This window comes from Channa argus, chromosome 9 (genome assembly GCF_033026475.1).
Source record: "Channa argus isolate prfri chromosome 9, Channa argus male v1.0, whole genome shotgun sequence".
NCBI lineage: Eukaryota > Metazoa > Chordata > Actinopteri > Anabantiformes > Channidae > Channa > Channa argus.
The window spans coordinates 22,151,624-22,173,033 of NC_090205.1; the positions used below are offsets into that span (position 1 = coordinate 22,151,624).

General features: G+C 39.8%; 1 protein-coding gene across 5 annotated transcripts in view; it reads left to right on the forward strand.

The window, feature by feature from the left end:
* Positions 1-13,693, forward strand: part of ramp1 (receptor activity modifying protein 1) — a 59,419-nt gene extending 45,726 nt beyond the window's left edge. For 2 of the 5 annotated variants that reach the window (XM_067516909.1, XM_067516910.1), the window contains exon 3: positions 1,970-9,986. In XM_067516909.1, coding sequence (XP_067373010.1) covers positions 1,970-2,225 — 256 coding nt within the window. In that variant the 3' untranslated portion in view covers positions 2,226-9,986. Of the gene's footprint in view, positions 1-1,969; positions 9,987-12,537 lie in introns of those variants that run through there. The other 3 variants (XR_010915232.1, XR_010915230.1, XR_010915231.1) reach the window with 3 other exon arrangements.
* Positions 13,694-21,410: the final 7,717 nt, after the last annotated feature.

The window sequence follows — 21,410 nt, forward strand, 5'->3', positions numbered from 1 at the left end:
TACGAAACTGCAGCATTTAATGTCCTCAGTTGCCAAAGGATGAAGTGTAATTACACAAAAAGGGGACGTAAGACCTCAATAAACACGACTCTGTCCATACATTGTGTTGCAGACATTAAACTCTGAAAATAATTTCTTTGATCTTTTGTCAGATAAAGCAAATCGAGTGAATTAGCAAACCAAATTTTAGTTTTATTGCTTTTTAGATTATGTCCCAACTTTTCTGTACGTGGGTTTTGTGCCAGGTTATGACAGAACAGAAACATCTGAATATGGCATTTCCACTATTTCAAAAAGTAATTATTGAGTATTCATATACAAATAATAATTCAGAGTGTCATGATTTCTCTGTTGCGTGATTAAATGGTGATAATATTAGAAATAGGAAAGTACATTCAGCAGCTTAGAAGAAACGCTCATAAAAGCTGCACACGGGTCTAAATTGATGACAACCTCAGTTACATGAGGTGAATCTTTGTGTATACCACCTCTGTTTTGACTCTGCTGTGACTTCTTTTAACTGGTGACTCATAAATATCCCAAGAAACCTCAGGGCTCATTAGACCAGCAGCAGGTCTCAACTGATTTGTACAACTTCAAGGAAATAGCAGAGGAAGAAAGTGCACACCCAAACAGAGTGAACTCGCCATCCGAAAGCAACCGCAGCGCTCTGCAGTGCTGGTCCTACGCCAAGCAGCCCTGAGCTGTTTACATCTACAAAACTTCCACAAAGAAAGGCCGTGTGTCACCGAGCATCATCAAAAGCTGTTAGAATATTAAATACAAATTAAATCTGAGCTGTGCAACCCAGAGAGGATGCGCAGAGTACACATGCTTACCACGATGTTTAAATATTAAAGCTGCACTTATTGATAATTTTATATTAACAGTGGGTGAGCTCTCAAAATGGAAGCAGGGATAAACCCACAGAGAATTATTACCTGACACATTTTAGTCTCACTCACTCAGTCTCATGGCTCTCATTAGCGTCATTCCCAGAACCAGCAGGCAGCTGTTTTCAACAACCCCCCCCAAAAAAAACAGCAATTGTAATGAGAATCCACTGTACACTATGCCAGGCACCAAATGATAGGCAATCAAAGTATATCAAACAGCTGCTGGACGTACTGGAGCATTCAGCTGCTCAATATACATAACCCTCAGGAATTGGTGGAGAAACAGTTGAGCTAATAATGGGTTTACATTAGTCGGGCGGACAGAAGCACAACTATACATGAATGCTAATGTTGCTCTGTATCTGTTAGATGTACATTATATGTAACAGGCTCTGTTTGGAACTTTACCAAAAACAAATTCTAAAATGATAATATGTCAGGGAGTTAAATAATATAACATCTGCAGCATTTTCCACCTTTTCATAGAAATCTGTGACACAAATTCAGTAAATCAACTGTCAATGTCAGTGCCTATATTTGTGTGTGGTCTCTGTACTGTAAGTGTTAATTGCTGCCTGAACCTTATACAGGCTGCCAAAGTATAGTATGATGCATTTGACCATAATGGTGCAGAGCCCTTTATGTGCTTGGCCATAATCATGGATCATTACCTAAATTATGGCCCTGTGAACATTAGTAATCTAATGCAGTGAGCAATGGCAAAGGTTAAGGTCTGGGATGTATTGGTGTTTAAGTGAAAAGTTGGTTCTGATAGCTAAAGTTGGATGCAGGTGAAATGGGTAGGTGTAAAGAGATGAGCGACTTTAATAGGCCAGGACTAATTATTATGACCAGACAGCTGCTCCTGGTCAGTAGGGCTGAGTATCTACTAACAGGCAGTAGTCAGAGGAGGGACAAACCATCAGAACTGTGAACTGTACAGTCTTTTTGAGCACAGAAAGGTTGACAGACATAGTAACTGTAAGCATCTACTACGGAAGGCAGGACTCAGCGGACTCTTTGTCACTGTGTAACCCCGTTTTTTTCTTTTTATTTATGTCACCAACAAGCAGACTCTACGGTGAGCTGACAAACTGCACGTACCTGGTGGCACAGAAGTTGGAGTGCTACTGGCCCAACCGCCTAGTGGACGAGTTCTTCATCCGAGTTCACAAACACTACTTCCACGACTGCTCCGTATCTGGACGGCTTCTCAGTGACCCACCCAACCGCATCCTGGGCCCCTTCATCGCGGTGCCCATCCTAGTCACCCTCCTCATGACCGCTCTGGTGGTGTGGAGGAGCAAACGCAGTGAAGGAATTGTGTAGTGACGGGGGCTCACAGTACTCACCTTCAGTAAACTAATCAACTCTTTGTGACTGTTAATATGGTTTAAATAGGACCTGAATCACTATATTATGGACCTGGAAGAGGAGCTGAATTAAAGAAACTTCAAACCAGATCCTACTTTAGTGAGACTTCAACACCTGCACATCTACACCAATATGAAGCCTTTAATACTCACGTTTATTAAATACATCAACGGTTTAACGTGGGCCAATGAACTGCTCACCTGAATCCAGAACAGTGACTGATGGGAAGAAAATGTAAATATACCAATCACTTTATTGAAGAATCTGCTTTAAATAGCTTTGGATGTTAGGATCTTGCTACTATAGACACTAGAATCTTAAATGTTTAGGGAGACCATGGGACCCCAGGGGTGTCAAGTTGTGTAGGATATAATATACTGTAAAAGTATTTACAAAATTAGTGTGATCTGGCATTTGATTGTTAGAATGTTTTTGCAGTATAATAATTTGTATTTTTTTTCAAATGCATAGAGATTCCTGATTTTAACACGCGTGCTACACTGAATCATATACTGTACTCTGACTTGTACAGACAGCTCACTGTCAAGGCGATGCTGGGAATCCATCTTGTTTTCATTTCATTTTCTCTGCTCAGATGAGACACCTTGGCCTCGTGTCCCCTCTCTCCTGGCGTACTTGCCGCTCAGTCTCTCCTAAATGGGAAGCAAGGACGTGATGGGATAATGCAGCTGACAAAAAGCTGAACCAGCTGAAACACTGCAGGTATTAACATCATGTAGATTCCTGAAGGTTGGCAGAAACAGGTGACAGATGCACGGAGACAGTAACTACCTAGGGGTCAAGGCCCCAATTTAGATGGGCTGTAATGATGTTGTGTTCTGCGCCTCCCATCCGCCATCACCAAGGAAACTGAAATGAAGAAGCGGCAGCAAACACAGTGTGAAACTGGTTCAGAGCAGAGGCTTTGAAGACCAACGTATAACACTAAAAGTCTCGAGGACTGCAGACAGTTAATTAACCAAACATTCTCTCATTTGTTTCTAGTTTTTCATCTCGGGTATTTATGTTGTTTACTGTACAGTAAAACACTGTCCCAACAATTACCGTATTTATTTGCATCCAGTTATGAAAACATGTTGAAACCGCTATTCCAGCTTAGGAAGGACCATAAAGCAATTTATGGACAATTAAAGGATAAAGATAGCCAACAGAAATCTCTATTGAATGTTGCTGTAGTCTGAAGCACAGTTTGTGTATCATAGATCTCAGCTTTCTATTGATTTATGATCTCCCATTGTGGTAAAGTGTGCCATGTGAACTGTTTCCTCATTGATATTTTTGAATGCTCGCTTTCCTTTATAGATTCATTGACCTATAACCTGCCTGTCAGCAAAACAGACTTGAAAACACACCCACACTTCCCCAACACGATCTTACTTTGTGCCAAAAGCTTCTGGAATATGGAGGGCTGTGTTTTCTTTGAAATGTTTTTGGTGGCATGACTTCTAATGATGGAATTTTAAACTCTATCACACCAAGAAATCTTCAATAAAACATCCGATTAATGAGTCTGATACAGTCAGGATTTTCACTTACGTTTTTTTATGAGATGAAGATGGTACAAGAATGCTTTTGTTGACTCCTGCAACAATGTAATGTGTAGCTAAGAGTACACAATTGAGTCATAATCAAAGCACTGATGTGAAAAGTATGAGAAAGGAAAAGCTATACTTAGTCAAACATAAATAAAACTAATCCCTCTTTTTATGCAGCACAAAGCTTTTCTATGTGGACGTATCCCTGGTAAATGGTGGAATTATGCCTTTTCAATTTTTAACAAAGATGCCTTGGGGAACTGCTGACTTATGATAGAACAAAAACAAAGATGCAGTAGTCATACAGTTTAATATATTGCACCAAAGTCTAATGTGCTCTCAGAAGGTGGGACAATGAGAATATCAATATCAAACAAATGGTAAGTTTGTAAGTGCATTCCATATAAACTGGGAACTCAGAAATTCAGACTAACCAGTCGGAAAATATAACTGAAAGTTGGATTTCCAAACATCAGTAACCCCGACTTTAAAACCCAAGGTGCTTGCATCAACAGAATAAACTATTTATTAGCACACGTTAGTTTATTTGGGACTTCTTAAAACAGATTTCCAAACAGAACTGTCCAACTTGAATCCGTGGACATGTTACAGTCTTTCTTTCTTTCTTTTCTTTCTTTCTTTTCTTCTTTCTTAATTACCACAGGATACTGTGATTTCTAACAATCCCAATACAATTGCTATTGCTATGTTATAGTTAACCTACATGTACTGCAATGCAGGCAAAACAGACATCATTCCAATTCCTGACTTTCACGCTTAAGGAGACACACCATAAGATGTAACACCCAGATGTAAATTCCAAGTCCCAGTCATTTGAGAAAAGTTAAAAGTCAAACATTTGAGACGAGTTAGGGTCAAGACAGTGTAAGATAATCCATTTAGGACAAGTACAAGTCAAAAGTCCTGTCATCTGAGGCAAGTGCAAGTCTAGTCTTAAGTTTGAGACAAGTCCAATTCACATGTCATGTCATTCAGCACAAGCTCAACACGGGTCTCAGGTCCAATTCAGCTGTAACGGCATTTGAGAGAACTACAAGTAATTTGTAACAAGTTCAAGTGAAGTGTAAAGTCATTCCACTCAAGTCTCAAGTGATTTGTTACAAATCTAAGTCAAGTCTCAAGTAATCTGAGAAAAACCTAACTCAACTCAAAATCTGATATCAGAGAAAGACAGGATGTTTAAAAACTACACTTGTTAATACCTTTACATACACAGCCCAGCTAATGCATTATTCAAGGTGGGTGATTATGCAACCTGCCAGACATTATCTTATTCATTTTTTATTGTTCTGGGATCCTGGGAAGTCTCCAGACAAGTTTCTACGCGATCAGGTCCCACAGCTGTCAAGTCCAAGTCACAGTCTACCCCTTTTTAAAAAATTCACAGAGTATAAATAGCCTCCATACAATTTGTCTTTGAGTATGGGGAGGAACTGTCAGTGTTAACCAGTTGACTTGTATATGTCAGTGTAGGTGTTGTGTAACACTACACAGCCTGCATGAAAATTTAATGAGCACGCTCCCTCCCTGCTCTCGGGTCAGTCATATGCTTATTGCACAACTGCAATTAACAACAACGCAGTTTTATTTTGAAAAAGTTAAAACTTTTTAATTAGTGAATAGTTGAGAAAATCTGAAATCGAGAATGAGAGAGAGAAAGAGAAGAGAAGGTACTGTATGACCTGCAACATAGCTCCATTAGATGGGACAGTAGATGGTACACATCATAGCCACTTAACCATCAGACCCTCCCTAAAGATGCACACGTTTGTCTTTGCACCTAATATTCAAGATATTTACTATAGCCCAATGAATAATGTTGCTCAATAAATGTGTGAAGAAGCAACAGTTAACTAACACGTTTGCAATATAAAGGTTACAATGTGCATAAGTTTTTCGCATATTTTAACAGAAATACACTCGAAACACTTAACTTGAAATGGAGATGTGGGTAAAAGCCTCCTCTCACACAGATTCACTGAACAGGCAGTTTTTAGAAAAATCTTTCCTTTCACAAGCCATGGCAGATTTGTCTTCTTACAACATGCCGTTAAAAGAAGACAGGCCACAGTCAACAGTCAATCTTTTCTCAGTGTGAGGAGGTGCTCTCATTATGCGGCGAGACAAAACTTGACTGTCACATCTTTTCAATCTTTCTCATGGATCTCATGCTAAAATGTATGCTATAAAAATACTACTGTACAAATTTAAAAAACAATATTTAGGATCATCAGGGGCTTGCTGTCAGCCAGAACCTTTTCCACCTACGCTAACTCACCTTATTAAAACACAGACTCTCCCTGGTGAATAATTTACTGAGGAAGGCAACCTGAGGAGATTCACAATCTAATACCACACGTGACTGCAAGGGCAACAGATACTGTGACAGCAGCAATAAGTACAACTAAGCTGTAATAAATATATAATAATCAAGGACAGTGAGTGGGTTGAGGTTCTAGAGGTCAGAAAGATTCAAAAAGATTCCAAAATTTGCCCCAAACTATTCTGTTTGTTTGGAATTTCAGATGTGTATTTTTTTATTTTTTATTTTTTTGAGATGGTTTTAAAACCTAAACACTTGTTGATGTATGAGTGCAAATTTACAATAAGCTGAAGAGGTGATGTTACTGATGCATACAGATTTTTATCTATAAAGCTACAAAGATTATAATGTTTTATGTTTTTATTATTAGGATAAATGAATAAATAAGTAAATCTATTAAAGCTTTTATAAATGTTTCCTTAACAGAATGTGCTGTTGAACTATACACAAATCTAAATAACTTAAAGCAACAGAAATTTGCAAAAACAAAGCAAGTGGAAAATTTAACTTGAATTATCAATTTTCTTATAATAATTGACATCAACTTCATCACCAGCCTATCTGCAAAGGTGACTTATACTGTAGTTGGCCATGTATTGTACAGTAACTCACATTGTGGTAAGGTTTGTAATACTTGTAAAGCGTCAGTCACCTGAACAAAATAACAACATCCTGACCATCCTGAGGGCAAGAACAGAGATGCTTGAGTTCTGCAAAGCCAGTAGAAACTCTCAATAGGTGCTATGCCCTTATAAGCAGGAGCATGGAGTGAGTCATTTACCAAAAGTGTCTGTTCTTTTTTAAAAGTGGATTTCACTGGGCCAGAGCATAGCTGGTATTTAAGTCCAGAAAGAGCGATGATTGTCCAGCTTGTAAGTCCAGCAACAGGGCTTGCGCAATTTGACAATCCCATAAACTAACCCGTGCCATTACAGCATAGGCACACGGAGTGTGTAGCCCAGTGTGCGTCTCCTGTGTAGGAGTTTCCACAGGGTGAGCCTCAGTAAAATTTAGTGGGAGTGGTGCAGGTAACGTGATCACAAAATGTCTTTCTGATGAATGTTGATATATGTATGCGTGAGTATCATATCATACATGATGGGAATGTTTAGAATATTGCCTCATGATGTCATTCACATTTGTATAGCATAGAAAGAGTTTTGTTAAAATCTGAGTCTATGTCAAATCCCAAACGATTCTATTCACAGTTTTTCCTTTTAGCTCCTAATTCTTCCTTGGTGGTAGAATGTGTGTGGAGTTTCCCCCTCTGTCGCTGTTCCTTGTTGTGTCAGTAACTTTGAATTTGTTATTGCCACGAATCTGTCTCCCCCTTTGAATGGTGACTCCCGTTATAATCATACCGATGACGAAAGATGGAGTCAAGAAGCTCCAGCAAAGCCCCTTTTCAACTCCCAGCAGTCACCTTGTCTGAGGCATCATTTGAGAAAGGTCCACAATCGGATACATGAATCCACGTATCTCTCTAACCCACCTGGATTGCAGTCAGCAACTTCTGAGGTCTTTCACGATTGTAAACTTAGCCTTAGTGCCAATTAATGTATTACATGATACCAATCAAATCCACAAAAGAGAAATGGCACAGCTTGCAACCCTTCAGTCCTACAAGTGGCATATTTCTTTGAGTGAGAAATGGGGTATTGGTATATTTCGATGGTATGGGGTACTATTTCAAACTGATCACACCGATAATATTAAATATTCAATGTCTGCATTTTGAGACTATAAAAGGGTTCCATTTATTGCCTGCAAATGATACATTCATCGATTAACATTGCTTAAACATGAAATGGCCCTTGACTATTTCCTAGTCAAAACCGGAGGTCTTTGCATAACACTAAATTTGACCGGGGATGTGTGTGTTACACTGATTCCCGATAATTCTGACAATATCACTAGTGTAATCAAATCAATGGAGAGTATATATGATACTTTTGGTCCTTCTGAATCAGCCAGATTTAGTTTCAATAAGTGGTTAATAGACAGCTTTGGTCTTTGGGGTTCAGGGATTGGGATTGTGCAATATTAATTCCTGTGGTGGTTCTTGAATTAAATTTGAATCCCATGTCTAACTGGGGCCCAGTAAACCCTTACATGGATAGCAACTTAAATGAAACCATGCCATGAGTTGTTTTGTTTTCTTATTTGAGTGGATAATTATGATTGTTATAGAGTATAGAATAGAACTGGCTGACCATGTATTTTAGGATTTAAGCCTCTCTGAGATAAAATAAAGCAACTGAGGGTCACAGAGGTTAGAATTTAGTGTATCTAGGTTTATGGCCATACAAGGGTTTGTCCTTTATTTAGCCAAAAAGGATGTAACAGATGGATTTTGGTTGGTGAAAGGTCTAAAGTACAAAGGCTATAACTGGCCTAAGCAACCAAATCTGTCAATACTGTATACACCTGTTTGTCTCAGTGATGTCTTGTGTGTGTGTGTGTGGGGGGGGTCCTTTCTTGGGTTTGAGTATCTTGAAACAGAGAACACAGAAACAGTTATTTTTTGATGACACCAATTCTACTCAAATACTGTACATAAAAATGTACAGACATTACAGACATTTGAACAGTAATGCTATACGCTGTCAGCAAGCAAGTCTTTGCACGTCACATAGCTACAATAATGATAAATCACCTAGCATGGCACAGAATGATTCATCTGCAGAATGGTGCATGGAGACAGGCAGGAAGGAAAGAAGACAAAATGCACAATGTTTCACAGTAATGTCAGCACTGCAGGTATTTAATAGTGTAGTTATGTGCAATGATATTGTGATGCACATACTGTGAATTAGTACTGAAAGTAAGTTAAAACCTGGCTTTGTTTTTCATGAATAGTTTCATTTTTTTACACATTAGTAAAATACACAGTTATTGCGCTATTTACATTACCTGGAGTATGAACACCTGTGTGTCATATCCACACCTCCCCTTAGTAGGATATGAATAGCAGTTTGAATATTTTCCGAATCATTGGAAACTTGTTTCCTGTCCAAGACCCTGTGGAGAAGAAAAAGGTGACAAAGTGTGAGACTGACCTGGTGAAAGCTGTTACTGTGGTCTGAAGATTAGATGTCACTACCTGATAGAAACTAACTAGGACACCCACCCACATGCTCGCGTACAGTATGTTCCCTCACTCTTCTCTTCCGGGCACAGCAATTTAACTGCACACAGATGCTTGGGCTCTGTAGTAGCAGGCACCACACTGAAAACACACACCGAGGGCTGTATTTGACTGTAATTTGTGATCTAGATTCATTGTGTCACGCCTTTGAAGCGTATACCATCAATCGCCAACCTTCTACCTCTTGCACCCCCTGCACACCCCCGCCCTCGCAGTCGTTGTTCTGTTTGTATGATTTGCAGGTTTGTTTATATCAGGAAAAACAAAGTTTCAAAAAGCTGCTGTTTGCAGGCACATAACCTTCATGACCTTCGTGAAGACAAAACAGTGACAATGTGCTGAACCTTCACTCTCTGTATTTTGTACTGTTCTTTGTGACATCATCAAAAGCTATTCCTGAATGTTCCTGATTGATAATAATATATTCCGTTTTTATAGTATTTGACTCCACTGTTTCATGTAGTAAGAAATAATTAAACAGATACGATTTGACTGCTTCGTGTCTCACTTTAGGGCCCATTTTGAAGCTTTGAATATTTCACATGACCTTCATCAACAAAGTGATTTCTCAGTTGCCATGGAGAGATGGTCTAGTTCCAGTTTTGAGCACTTTAGCTTCTCGTCCACGACTTGAAAGTTAAAATTAAACCTTCGTTTTTGGCCACAAAAAAACCCCAAACATTCTCATTTTAAATTTAAACATATATCACAAAGTTTTCATTAATACAAAGCTTTTTGTAATCATTTTTTTTAGATACAATACATTTTTCTTTACATTGTTTGATGTCAAATTGCATTAGATGGATCTAATAGAATATTGGTCACAATATATGTTGGATATATCAGTTTGAGGCATCTCTCACCTGCCTCTGCTGTCACCACTGTCCTTAAATAAAAACTGCTCATTCAAAAAACAACAGAAATTATTAGGGAATTTGTTATTAATTCACCATGTCATTTAATATCCTCTCAAAACATTATGGCTACTGTTCAGAGTACCCTTAACAGGGTTTACAAGTACAGCAGAAGGATGCTGTCAAGAGCCACTTAAAGCTAGTTTTCTTTCTGAAAACAAAATATTCTTGAAATTGCTTATGAGGTCATTGTTGTAGGATGCAGCCGACAGCAAAGCATACAATGCTGGAAATATTTCTATTTTTGTTTCACACAACAGTGCAGAGTAGGAAGCATTTTATTCATGTTAAGGTAATTTAAGTAAGAGTATTGATGTAAGTTTAGAGTTTGATATGGATACATTTAATATCACAGTGTACAGGAGCAGAGACAAGTCTTCAGCATTAGACATATACACATCACATTTTGAAAATGCACCAAAAACATTCGAAATGCTGTGAGCATACAGTGTTGACAGTATCATCATTGTGTATAGGAGGCATGGACCAACAGTCGGCAGTGAAGCTGTTTTGGCTTAGTGGTCAAGTTGCTGTAAAGCAACATCCCTGTTGATCACACTTCCCATAGCGAACCATGCAGAAGGAGCATCTATGAAAACAGCACTCCTCTGGAAAAAAATATTTTGCAAAAAGCACAGATGCTCCAGGCCCGTGTGCAAACAAACAGTAATTGACCTTTGAGTTGTTTTCACTGCATTGTGCTAAACTGTACTGATTTGTAATCAGCTTTGTACTTCCAATACTAAACACAGTGTGTGTCGGTGTGAACCAATTTCCTTCCCCCCCAAAACAATTCATGTACCTGAATGGGGAATACTGTTTAATTTAACCACATTTCATAATGTGTCCAGCTGTGAGGAGGACTGAAGAGAATATTAGAGGGAAAAAAATGGACAAGTGGGAGAAACAGAACTATCTGAATGCCTGACGTCAGAGACTGCTCCCACTTGCCTCCTCCTGATGTCCCCACAGGTTAATAACAGACGCCATAATGTCATTGACGGATGTCTGCTGTTAACATTAATACATGTTATTTCCAGTGCTCTTTATGTGAGTCAGAATTTAATTCGCCCTGTTCCCAAGTGGCTCTGGTGTATTTTTGTCTTGTTCACAATTTCCCAAAAGAACCTCAAGCAGCATTTTGATCTGCCAAAAGGCACCATGGGAGATTAGACCCTTACAGGAGCTACCCGAAAAGTAGATACTGTAAACCCTTGGGTTTTCTTTTTTTTTTTTTTTCAAACTATTATGGGGCAATTTTTGCATAATCCAGTAAGGTGGAGAAACATAAAACTGAATTCAAGTCTTTGGTGCCATTGTGCTGGTGTGTATATCTGTTGTATCAGCTAATTTATCCTTTCAGTCACATTAAGTGGTTCGATCAGACCAGTCTCATGCTCTATGTTAAGAGGCTTTACTGTGGTCTCTAGAGATTGAGAGAGGGGGAATAAAGTGGTTACCGAGATCATGGCAAAGACTGAAGTGTTAACACCAGTTGAGTTGAGCTGGAAACAAGAATAGGAATTTTAAGCTTTATTTCTCATACAGTATCTGGTTTATTTTCCCTACAGCATAACATTGTATAATATATAAGCAGTATACTTTAATATTAGTTCCAGTAATATTGGTATTCCAGTGAATTGAGTATCAAAGAAAGAAGTACACTATGAATCATGGCTTAGCAGTGACTACACACATCATGTGTACTGATTGCAGCATCTTCACCAAGATTCATGAGTACAGTAGGAGGATGTTGGCAGGAGCCGGTTGAGACTGCTTTGCCTTTTGAAAGTAATTAGCAAGCAAACTATGCTTGAAACCTCACAATCTTCTTATGAGACCATTGGTGTAGGATGCACCTGACAGCAAAATATACACTGATGTCTCTGTAGAAACATTTGTAGATTCCACAGAACAGTGCAATGTGGGAAATCATTTTTCATTTTGGTTAAATTTTGCACTGACCTATGAAATTATGTTTGGTGACCCAAATGCAAAACTAGTCCACAAAATGAAATGTTTTTTAGTGCACACTTTTTTTTGTGTGTGATTGCTTTTTCAGAACCAATGATGGGCCACATACTTACTGTGCTACATGAAGAAAAACACCAGAACTAGATGTGTGACCTGATTGTGGCCTTGTCTAATTCTAGACACTAAATAAATACCCACAAATATTTGATGACTTGACAACTACAAATTCAAGCCATTCGTATTCTACAGTAAAAGTGTTTTCCGTGATACAAATCTTTGCTTTGAAATAAATTTTTTCAATAACCTTGTCCTTTATTCTGTTTGGGAGAAGACTGGAGAGAAGAAAAATTCAACCAACTGATATGTGCTGGTGATCGTACTGACGAACCCAAGGAGCCATTTATTAGGTACAACTTTTACAATTCAAATCCAACTGTGAAATATTTGCACCATAAAGAAACCTGAACCTATCTTGGACTGAGTCACACCGTTTGTCCAGAATGCATCCTGACAACTGAGCCTTGGACCATAAGTGACTGAGGACAGACTACTTTATATGTTAAAAGGGATTTTGTTGGTGTGCACGTTGAGGCTGTCATGATTCATTAATCTCAAATGTAGAAAATGTGTTATTTTAGAAAGAAGTGAGCCCTTTTATGTGTGTGTGTGTCTGTGTGTGTATCTGCTTGTTTTCATCCTACTATTTGTGATATGCAGAGTGCTCAAAGATGTATACACTAGTGAGCCAAAACTATGCATATTTTGTACATTTCATATTTAAATCTTGCACAAGAATTCAGAGCTGCTGTCACTTTTGTTTGTTTCTGTATTTACGTTTTTGATTAATTCATCTTCCATCCTCAGGTAAAATACTTTGGATTTATGTAAAAATGTGCCATGCTGAACTGAACTGACTGTGATTCTTAGATTGGAGTGATCAGGGTTCTGACTGTAAGCCCACAGTTAAATGATAATTTCAGCAAACCATGTTCATCTGACATTAACATTGTTCCAATTCAACAAAGCAATAATACTGGGGATGGAGCTTTATTTAATTACAGTCATGTATTCATTGTTTGTGCTTCTGTTTAAGTTGGCATGACTAAAAGTATTATTGTTTGCAGCTTGCCAAGCTAATCTCACGGCACAATGAAATGCCTCCCACGGCTGGAACGAGTGTGTGGGCAGCTTTTGTAGTGGAACAAAGGAAACAGAGAGACATTTACTCATAGACACACACTGTGGAATATACATGGACACGTGTGAGACTGTATACATCTGCTCATTTACAGCACACACACATGCACCTGGACAGGTTCATACAAACTGAATGATTTGGAAAGTGCTGTATGCTGCATATTCTAATTAGTTAACCTCACATTTAAAAACCATCCAAACTGACAAACTGATTGCCTGAAGAGGAGGCACCTACAGTATATTTGATTGTAACAATGCAACATTAGATGTACTCTTTACTTACTTTACTCAGCTCAGAATGATTTTTTTAGACAATGAAATAATTTCAAGTGAATTATTGTGTGTGTTTTTGAAGCAAAACAATAAATCATCTGGATATTTTTTTGAGCAGCAATCTGATTTACTTGATAAAACCGTGTGAATTTTCTTCTATCATACATTTACATTGACTTTAATTATGGTTTGGTAAACACATCCCTCAAATTCATGAACATGCCCACTAAGCCAACAATGACTGATCCAAGTATATTATCACATTTGGCTGTGTAAGCTGTTGAAGTTGGCACATACAGTGTGCAAATGTCAGCAAAAGGGTGCTACAAGGACAGGGGGCCGTGGCATTTCAAATGTGTTGGGTCACTGAGCTGCTGGGTCCGAATTGCACAAGCATGCATTAGGCTGCATGAAGGACAGGCATGAATTGCGCCGGAGTTTCTGGACCCCTGACCTTCCTGCAGAATAGCCACAGTGTATTGCATTGGTGGCTCCCACCAGTGTCCTGCACTATTCTTCCTTTTTTCTTTCTTTCTTTTTCGTATTAACCCTTTTTTTAAGCAACAATTTATTTTCAAGTTGTTTCAGAGAACCCAACAATCTGGTCTTAATTGTACCTTTGAACTTCTACAACTTCTAGGTCCCTGCCAGAGTTTTACCAAAACTGATATACCTCCAAAAAACTTCTGTATCGAATATAGAAAAGATCAGTGTGAACAACTATTAAAGGATGATATTGTCAGTCTAATCAAATTTATTGGAACATATCATCGATATATTCAGGATGGTATCATCAATTTGAAAACAATGTTCGGCTGAGTTCTCCCTGCCATTAACCTACAGGAATGGAGTCCCAATCACATGATGAAACTGCTGTCAGCCACTTCAACATATTAATCCTGTAATGAAAGCTGAGGTAAACCCCTGCAATTTATGACCTGGACCCCATTATTCTCATGCAATTTCTGCCTTGGGTGCTCAGTGGATTGCAGCTTCACTGTAACATTTTGGTCAGAACTGAAATATAAGCAAACAGATGTGGAAATTAGGTCTATGTTGGAAACATTCCACCAGCACATCGACTTTCCCACAAAAGAAAAAAAAAAAAAAAGGTACTGGACCACATCTACTCAGATGTGAAACAGGTATACAAAGCTTCCCCCCGCCCCCACCCTGGCCACTCAGACCACATTTCTGTTCTTTTGAGGCCTGTTTACAGATCCTTGGTAAAGCCTGTTAGAGTAGTCCTGAGGGAGCCACCACAGCAAAACAGGGCTGCTTTGAACACACACTCCGGGAGTTGTTCAGAGCAGCAGCCACTCAAAACAATGTCCAGACCAACATCCAGGAGAATACAGACTGTGACAGCGTACATCAGCAAGTGCACTGATGGTGTGGCTGTCACTAACACCAATACTGTATATGCCAACCAGAAATCATGGCTGACAGGAGAGGTTCACTGATGGCTTGAGGCTCAAGATGCCATTTTCAGATCAGGAGACATGGCAGCCCTCATAGCAGCCGGGGCCAACCTGTTGCGTGGTATCATGAAAGCAGAATGCAGGTATGCTCAAAAAATAGTCACTTTCCAGTATTGACTCTGCAGGTGCACTTTGGAGTCAGTATCGGATGCTTCAGGAGCATCACCTTTTAAAGCCAAGGGAATTACTTTCTTCTTCTTTTCCTTTGGGCTGTTCCCTTTCAGGGTCGCTACAACAAATCACATGCCTCCATCTAACCCTGTCCTCTGCATCCTCTTCTGTCACACCAACTAACTTCATGTCCTCTCTCACTGCATCCATAAGTCTATTCCTGCCTGGCAGCTGAAATCTACTACCGATATATTCACAGTGTCTCCTCTGAACATGTTCACACCACCTCAATCTGGCCTCTATGACTTTATCTCCAAAACATCTAACATGAGCTGTCCCTCTGATGTCCTCATTCCTGATCCTGTCCATCCTCATCACTCCCAAATAGAACCTCAACATCTTAAGCTCTGCTACCTCCAGCTCTGTCTCCTGTCTTTTCTTCAGTGCCACTGTCTCTAAGCTGAACAACATCTCTGGTCTCACCACCGTCTTGAACACCTTTCCTTTCATTCTCGCTGATACTCTTTAATCACACAACACATCTGACACTTTTCTCCACCAGTTCCAACCTGCTTGCACTCGCCTCTTCACCTCTTTTCCACACTCACCGTTGCTCTGAACCGTTGACCCTAAGTACTTAAAGTCCTGCACCTTCTTCACCTCTGCTCCCTGTAACCTCACTGTTCCACCTGGGTCCCTCTCATTCACACACATGTATTCTGTCTTACTGTGGCTAAGATCATTCCTCTGTTTTCCAGAGCAGACCTCCACCTCTCTGGATTTTCCTCCACCTGCTCCCTGCTCTCACTACACATCACAATGTCATCTGCAAACATCATAGTCCATGGAGATTCCTGTCTAACCTCATCTGTCAGTCTGTCCATCACCAGAGCAAACAAGAAGGGGCTCAGAGCTGATCCTTGATGCAGACCCACCTCCACCTTGAACTCCTCTGTCCCACCTACAGCAAACCTCACCACGGTCTTACAGCTCTCATACATGTCCTGCACCACTCTAACATACTTCTCTGCCACTCCAGACGTCCTCATACAATACCACAGCTCCTCTCTCTGCACCCTGTCATACACTTTCTCTAAATCTACAAAGACACAATGTAACTCACTATGACCTTCTCTGTACTTCTCCATCAGCATCCTCAAAGCAAATACTGCATCTGTTGTTCTCTTTCCAGGCATGAAACCATATTGCTGCTCACAAATGCTCCCCCTCTCCCTCTTTAGTGTCCAACCTAACATGTCCTCATATGCTCTTTGTTCGGCCTTTGCCACTTCTACCTTCACCTTACATCTCCCTGTACTCCTGTCTACTCTCTTCAGTCCTCTCAGTGTCCCACTTCTTCTTAGCTAACCTCTTTCTCTGTGTACACCCCTGAACTTCCTCGTTCCACGACCAAGTCTCCTTGTTCAATTTCCTCTTTCTAGATGACTCTATTCACATCTAGAACGTTCCTCACAAACTCCTCTTTCAGGATAACTACTGCTCCATTTCTCTGCCTATCTGACCCATGGTAGAACAACTTGAACCCTGATCCTAAGCTTCTAGCCTTGCTACCTTTCCACCTGGTCTCCTGGACACACAGTATATCCACCTTCCTTCTCTGCATCATGTCAATCAACTCTCTAGCCTTCCCTGTCATAGTACCAACATTCAAAGTCCCTATTGTCAGTCCTACATTCTTAGCTTTCCTCTTCTCTCTCTGCCTACGAACACACCTTCCTCCTCTCCTTCCTCGACCAACAGTAGTCCAATTTCCACTGGTACCCTGTAGGTCAACAGCACAGTTGGTGGTTGTTGTTAACACAGGCCCCGACCGATCTGGTATGGGAGTCAATTTTGGTTTAAAAGTCATGATTCTCATTTTTAATTTTGGCATGTGTTTACGTCGGATGCTCTTTCTGACGCAACCCTCTGCATTTATCCAGACTTGGGACTGGCACAAGAAGACACTGGCTTGTGTCCCCTTGCGGTTGCATTTCACTATCTTTCAAAGTTAGTCTATTTAATTCAGACTTTTATTAATGTGTTCCCTGGATTCCTTGCCAAGCTGTTGTTGAGGGACAGCTTGTGCACCAAATTTAAAGACTGTTGAAAATCCCACCAGCACGTCAAAAGATAGTTTATATAATTAGTTTAATATTTGTACCTATTCATTAGTTTAAACTCATCTTTATGTATGCTGTGTTGCACAGAAACAACCTTTTACCTTTGGGATCTGATTAATCTTACTTTAGATTAGTGATTACAAATGATACTACACTAACTGTACTTTACAAAAGATTTTTACTTATAGTGTTTGGTTTCCTCTATTGTATCACATTTAATGTAAATATTGTGAAAACAAGATAGTCAGTGTCAAATGGACATGTCCTTTAAAAATGGGATATTGTGTACAATTAGTACCATTTTAGTGCCAAAACATTTTTCTTACTGCAGTGATGCCCACATCTTTCTGTCAATGTTAAATACTGTGTACTTCTGCCCAGCCTCTGTCGAACATAATAACGATGTAAATGTAAAGTTCCAACATTAATTGCTTCCCTTGAAATGACTTGTGAGATCACCCTAGGAAATGACTCAGGAGATGAGTCATAAGATTAATAAGTGAGACTAGTCAACCAGATAGATAAGCTTAAGGACTGTCAATCATAAAGAGATCGATGCTATTACACCAGCTTTCAATATAATCTGTATTCCGGAGCTCAAGAAAATCCTTGTACACATATTCATACATGCAGCACTGTGAAAGAAAATGTTTTAGGCACTAAAAGTTGGGTAAGGATGTAAAAAACAAAAATCAATATTTGCTGCAATCACATTTTACCTTTTAAACACCACTAATTCTCCTTTGTACATTTGCATGTTTTTCAATCTACATAGCATAACGTTATTCCTGGCCACAGTTCCTCTACGTATTTAGGCTGTCTTGTTGTCTTCTGTGTCTTCGTGTAATTCCCAAGTGACTCCGTGACATTGAGATTAGGACTCTCTGAGGACAATGCCATCTTTAGCAGAACTCCTTGGTTCGCCTGTTGCTGATTTGCCTTTTTGGTCTGTTTTTGGCTTCTGATGTCTCCCTGCCCAAAGCTTTTGTGCAGTTCTAGAATCAGTCCTAACACTAGTTAACACACAATCTGCTTTTGTAAATATGTCCCTAATTGAATAGCCACTGAATACCTTTAATCATAAATGGTAAATGTTCTGCACTTATATAGCGCTTTTCTACCTATTGGCACTCAAAGCGCTTTACACTGCTTCTTATTTACCCATTCACACTCACAATCACACACACACACATTCATACACCGATGGGGGAGCTGCTATGCAGCTGGCCAACACTCACTGGGAGCAACTAAGTTGGGGTTCAGTGTCTTGCTCAAGGACACTTCAAAGTGTGACTGGAGGAGCCGGGGACTGAACCAACAACTGTGAGATTGGTGGACAACCGCTCTACCTTCCTGAACCACAGTCGCCCACTAATCATATTATTATGAAATTTAATCTTCTCTTAATCTTATTACGTGTGGGTTGTATTTTTACAGAAAATCTAGTCCCCTACTCCTGTTTCCTAGCTTATTACATGTTGGATTTCTTAGTTGTAAAATGATCAGAAAGTAGAGCTTTGGATTCTTGCTTTGACATTAACTTTTACTGATCAAAGTCAGTTCCCAGGTTACAGAACTGTTGGCTGCAGCCAATTTGCCTGACAAAGTACCCATCATTTAAACCATTCATCTTTTCCTAGATGTGGCTGGCAGGTGTGCTGTCAACAGGAACTCTCAAGAGACACAATTTTTACAGCTCATTATTTTGTCACTTCCACTCTCAGACTGCTAATGGAAGTGGAAATATGTGCTTCAAGTTAATCAAGGGTGTTTAAAGAAGACTGAATGTATTTAGGCTCAGCAGGCAAGTGTGTTAGGACAAAGAAATCCGTAGAACTGCAGATATATGGTTTATAACATTCAACATCTCATTAACTGGCTGTGGCTGTCACCTGTCACAATGCACAGGCGTGCACACACACACACACACACACACACACACACAGCATTCATAAAGCATTATAGCCACAGGGTAAGAGTGCAGCATGACAGGCAGCTGTAATGACACACTGTGTGAGTGAGTGACAGATGACAGCAATATGTGTGTGTCTTCACCAGCCAACTAAAATGTGTGAATGGCTGACAGCCATCAGTGGGTCTTAAACATTGTGTGGATGCATGTGGAAGGATGCACACATATCCCACTACTGGCTACAATAAGTGCACCTCACTTTTAGCTTGGTGAGAGGAAGGAAAGGATTGTTACTATGTACAGCAGCTTCAGAAAGGATTTAGACCACTTTACTTTTTGTACACCTTTATGTGTGTACTAAATTAAATTGAAAATTTAAACGGAATGTGTGTCTGAAATATCAGACATTTTTTGCAAAATGATTGAAAAGTCAAACCCAAAACTTATATCCTATTATTCCATCACATTGGATTGAAGGTATCTGTGAACAGGTCTTTCCACAGATGCTCTTTGGGGTTTAAGGGGAGAGACACATCAAGCCAACGTCGAAGATCTAGCGGCAATGAAGACCAACTGCTACGTTGCCTCACATTGCCTTCTGTCTGGGCTAACAAGTGGCGTTTAAATCGGCTGCAAAATCTAGAGCAAATGATCAACTAACATGTCTGTTCTGTTCTGGTGTAAGAGGAAGAAGAAGTGAAAGACCTGAGACTATAAACAAACATCACTTGCTACAGGTGGTTTAAAGCAATTTGTGAATGAGTATATGTCTAATAAAGACTTATAAATTGTTAATACCATGGTTTCAATTAAGCCAATCACAGTGCTCTTCAACATGCTGAGTCATCCTAAAAGCTGAAAAAGAATTTTCTCCGACTGCGGTGCAAAAGATAACGGATGCTCACAGATGGTTGTACTGCTGACTGACTTAGTGCGTCACAGACCTAATTTTACATTCACACTACTGATGGCAAACTGCAGGGCTCTGGTGAACCTGTCATTCTGGGGCTTGCTGTGATATGAAACTTTTTATAAACTATATAAAAAAATAGCAGACAACTTAACAACATCATTATCAACAATGTTGTTTTGACAAGTAATTTTTTTTCTGTCCTGGTAGCATAACGTACTTACCTTATATTTAATCAATGTAATAAATAATCAGGAAACAGAGCGCAGAGTAGTTTAAAAAAAAATTCTCTTGAGTGTCTAGCAGCCAGCTATCGAGATTCTCAGTGACTGTAGACTAAATGTTTTCTCTACTACTGTTATCATCAACTATTTTAAGTGGGGTGTACTGAGTGACTACGCTGGGAGCGGCTGTATCAGTTGGTAAAGGCAGTCATCCACGGACCACAGGGTCAGTGGTTAGATCCCCGGCCCCGGCTATATGTTGAAGTGTCTCTGGTCAAGACACCAAACCCCTAACAGCCCATTCCCCTCCCCAGCTACGCAGTGCCGGTCCAAGCCCGCTAGAAATTGGGGAGGGTTGCATCAGGAAGGGCATCCGGCGTAAAAAAAAAAATGTGTCAAATCAACATGCGGACAATGATCTGCTGTCGCAACCCTGAACTCACGGGATAAGCAGGAAGGACAAAAAAAAAAAAAAAAGGACTGAGTGACTACGCTGGGTTTCAGTGGTGTTAATGCACCATAGGACTGGAAGTTCAAGGACTGTCACTAGCTTTGTCATGGGTGTATTCTTTGGTTCATTGTGATGCTGAAATGTAAACTGTGCTCCCAGTCTCAGGCAGTGTGAAGCAGGTTTTCTTCAAAGACTGTATTTGGTTACATACACTGTTTCATCGGTTCTGAACTCATTGACCCTGAAGCTGAGATGAACCTCCATTTAACATGATGCTGCCACCGCTATGCTTCTCTGTAGTGACGGTGCAGTGTCTGGTGTTTGCCAGATATACAGTAGTGGCTTGGAATTAAATCTCTGTCTCACCACACCAGAGAATCATTTTTCTTTTGCTCTCAAGAGTCCTTCAAATGTCTTGTGACAATTTACAAGCAGGTTGCGGCTTCTGTGTGGAGTGATTAATGGGTGGCTGCTGAGATTGTCAGTGTGAATTGTGGGACCTTATATACACAGTTGTGTGCC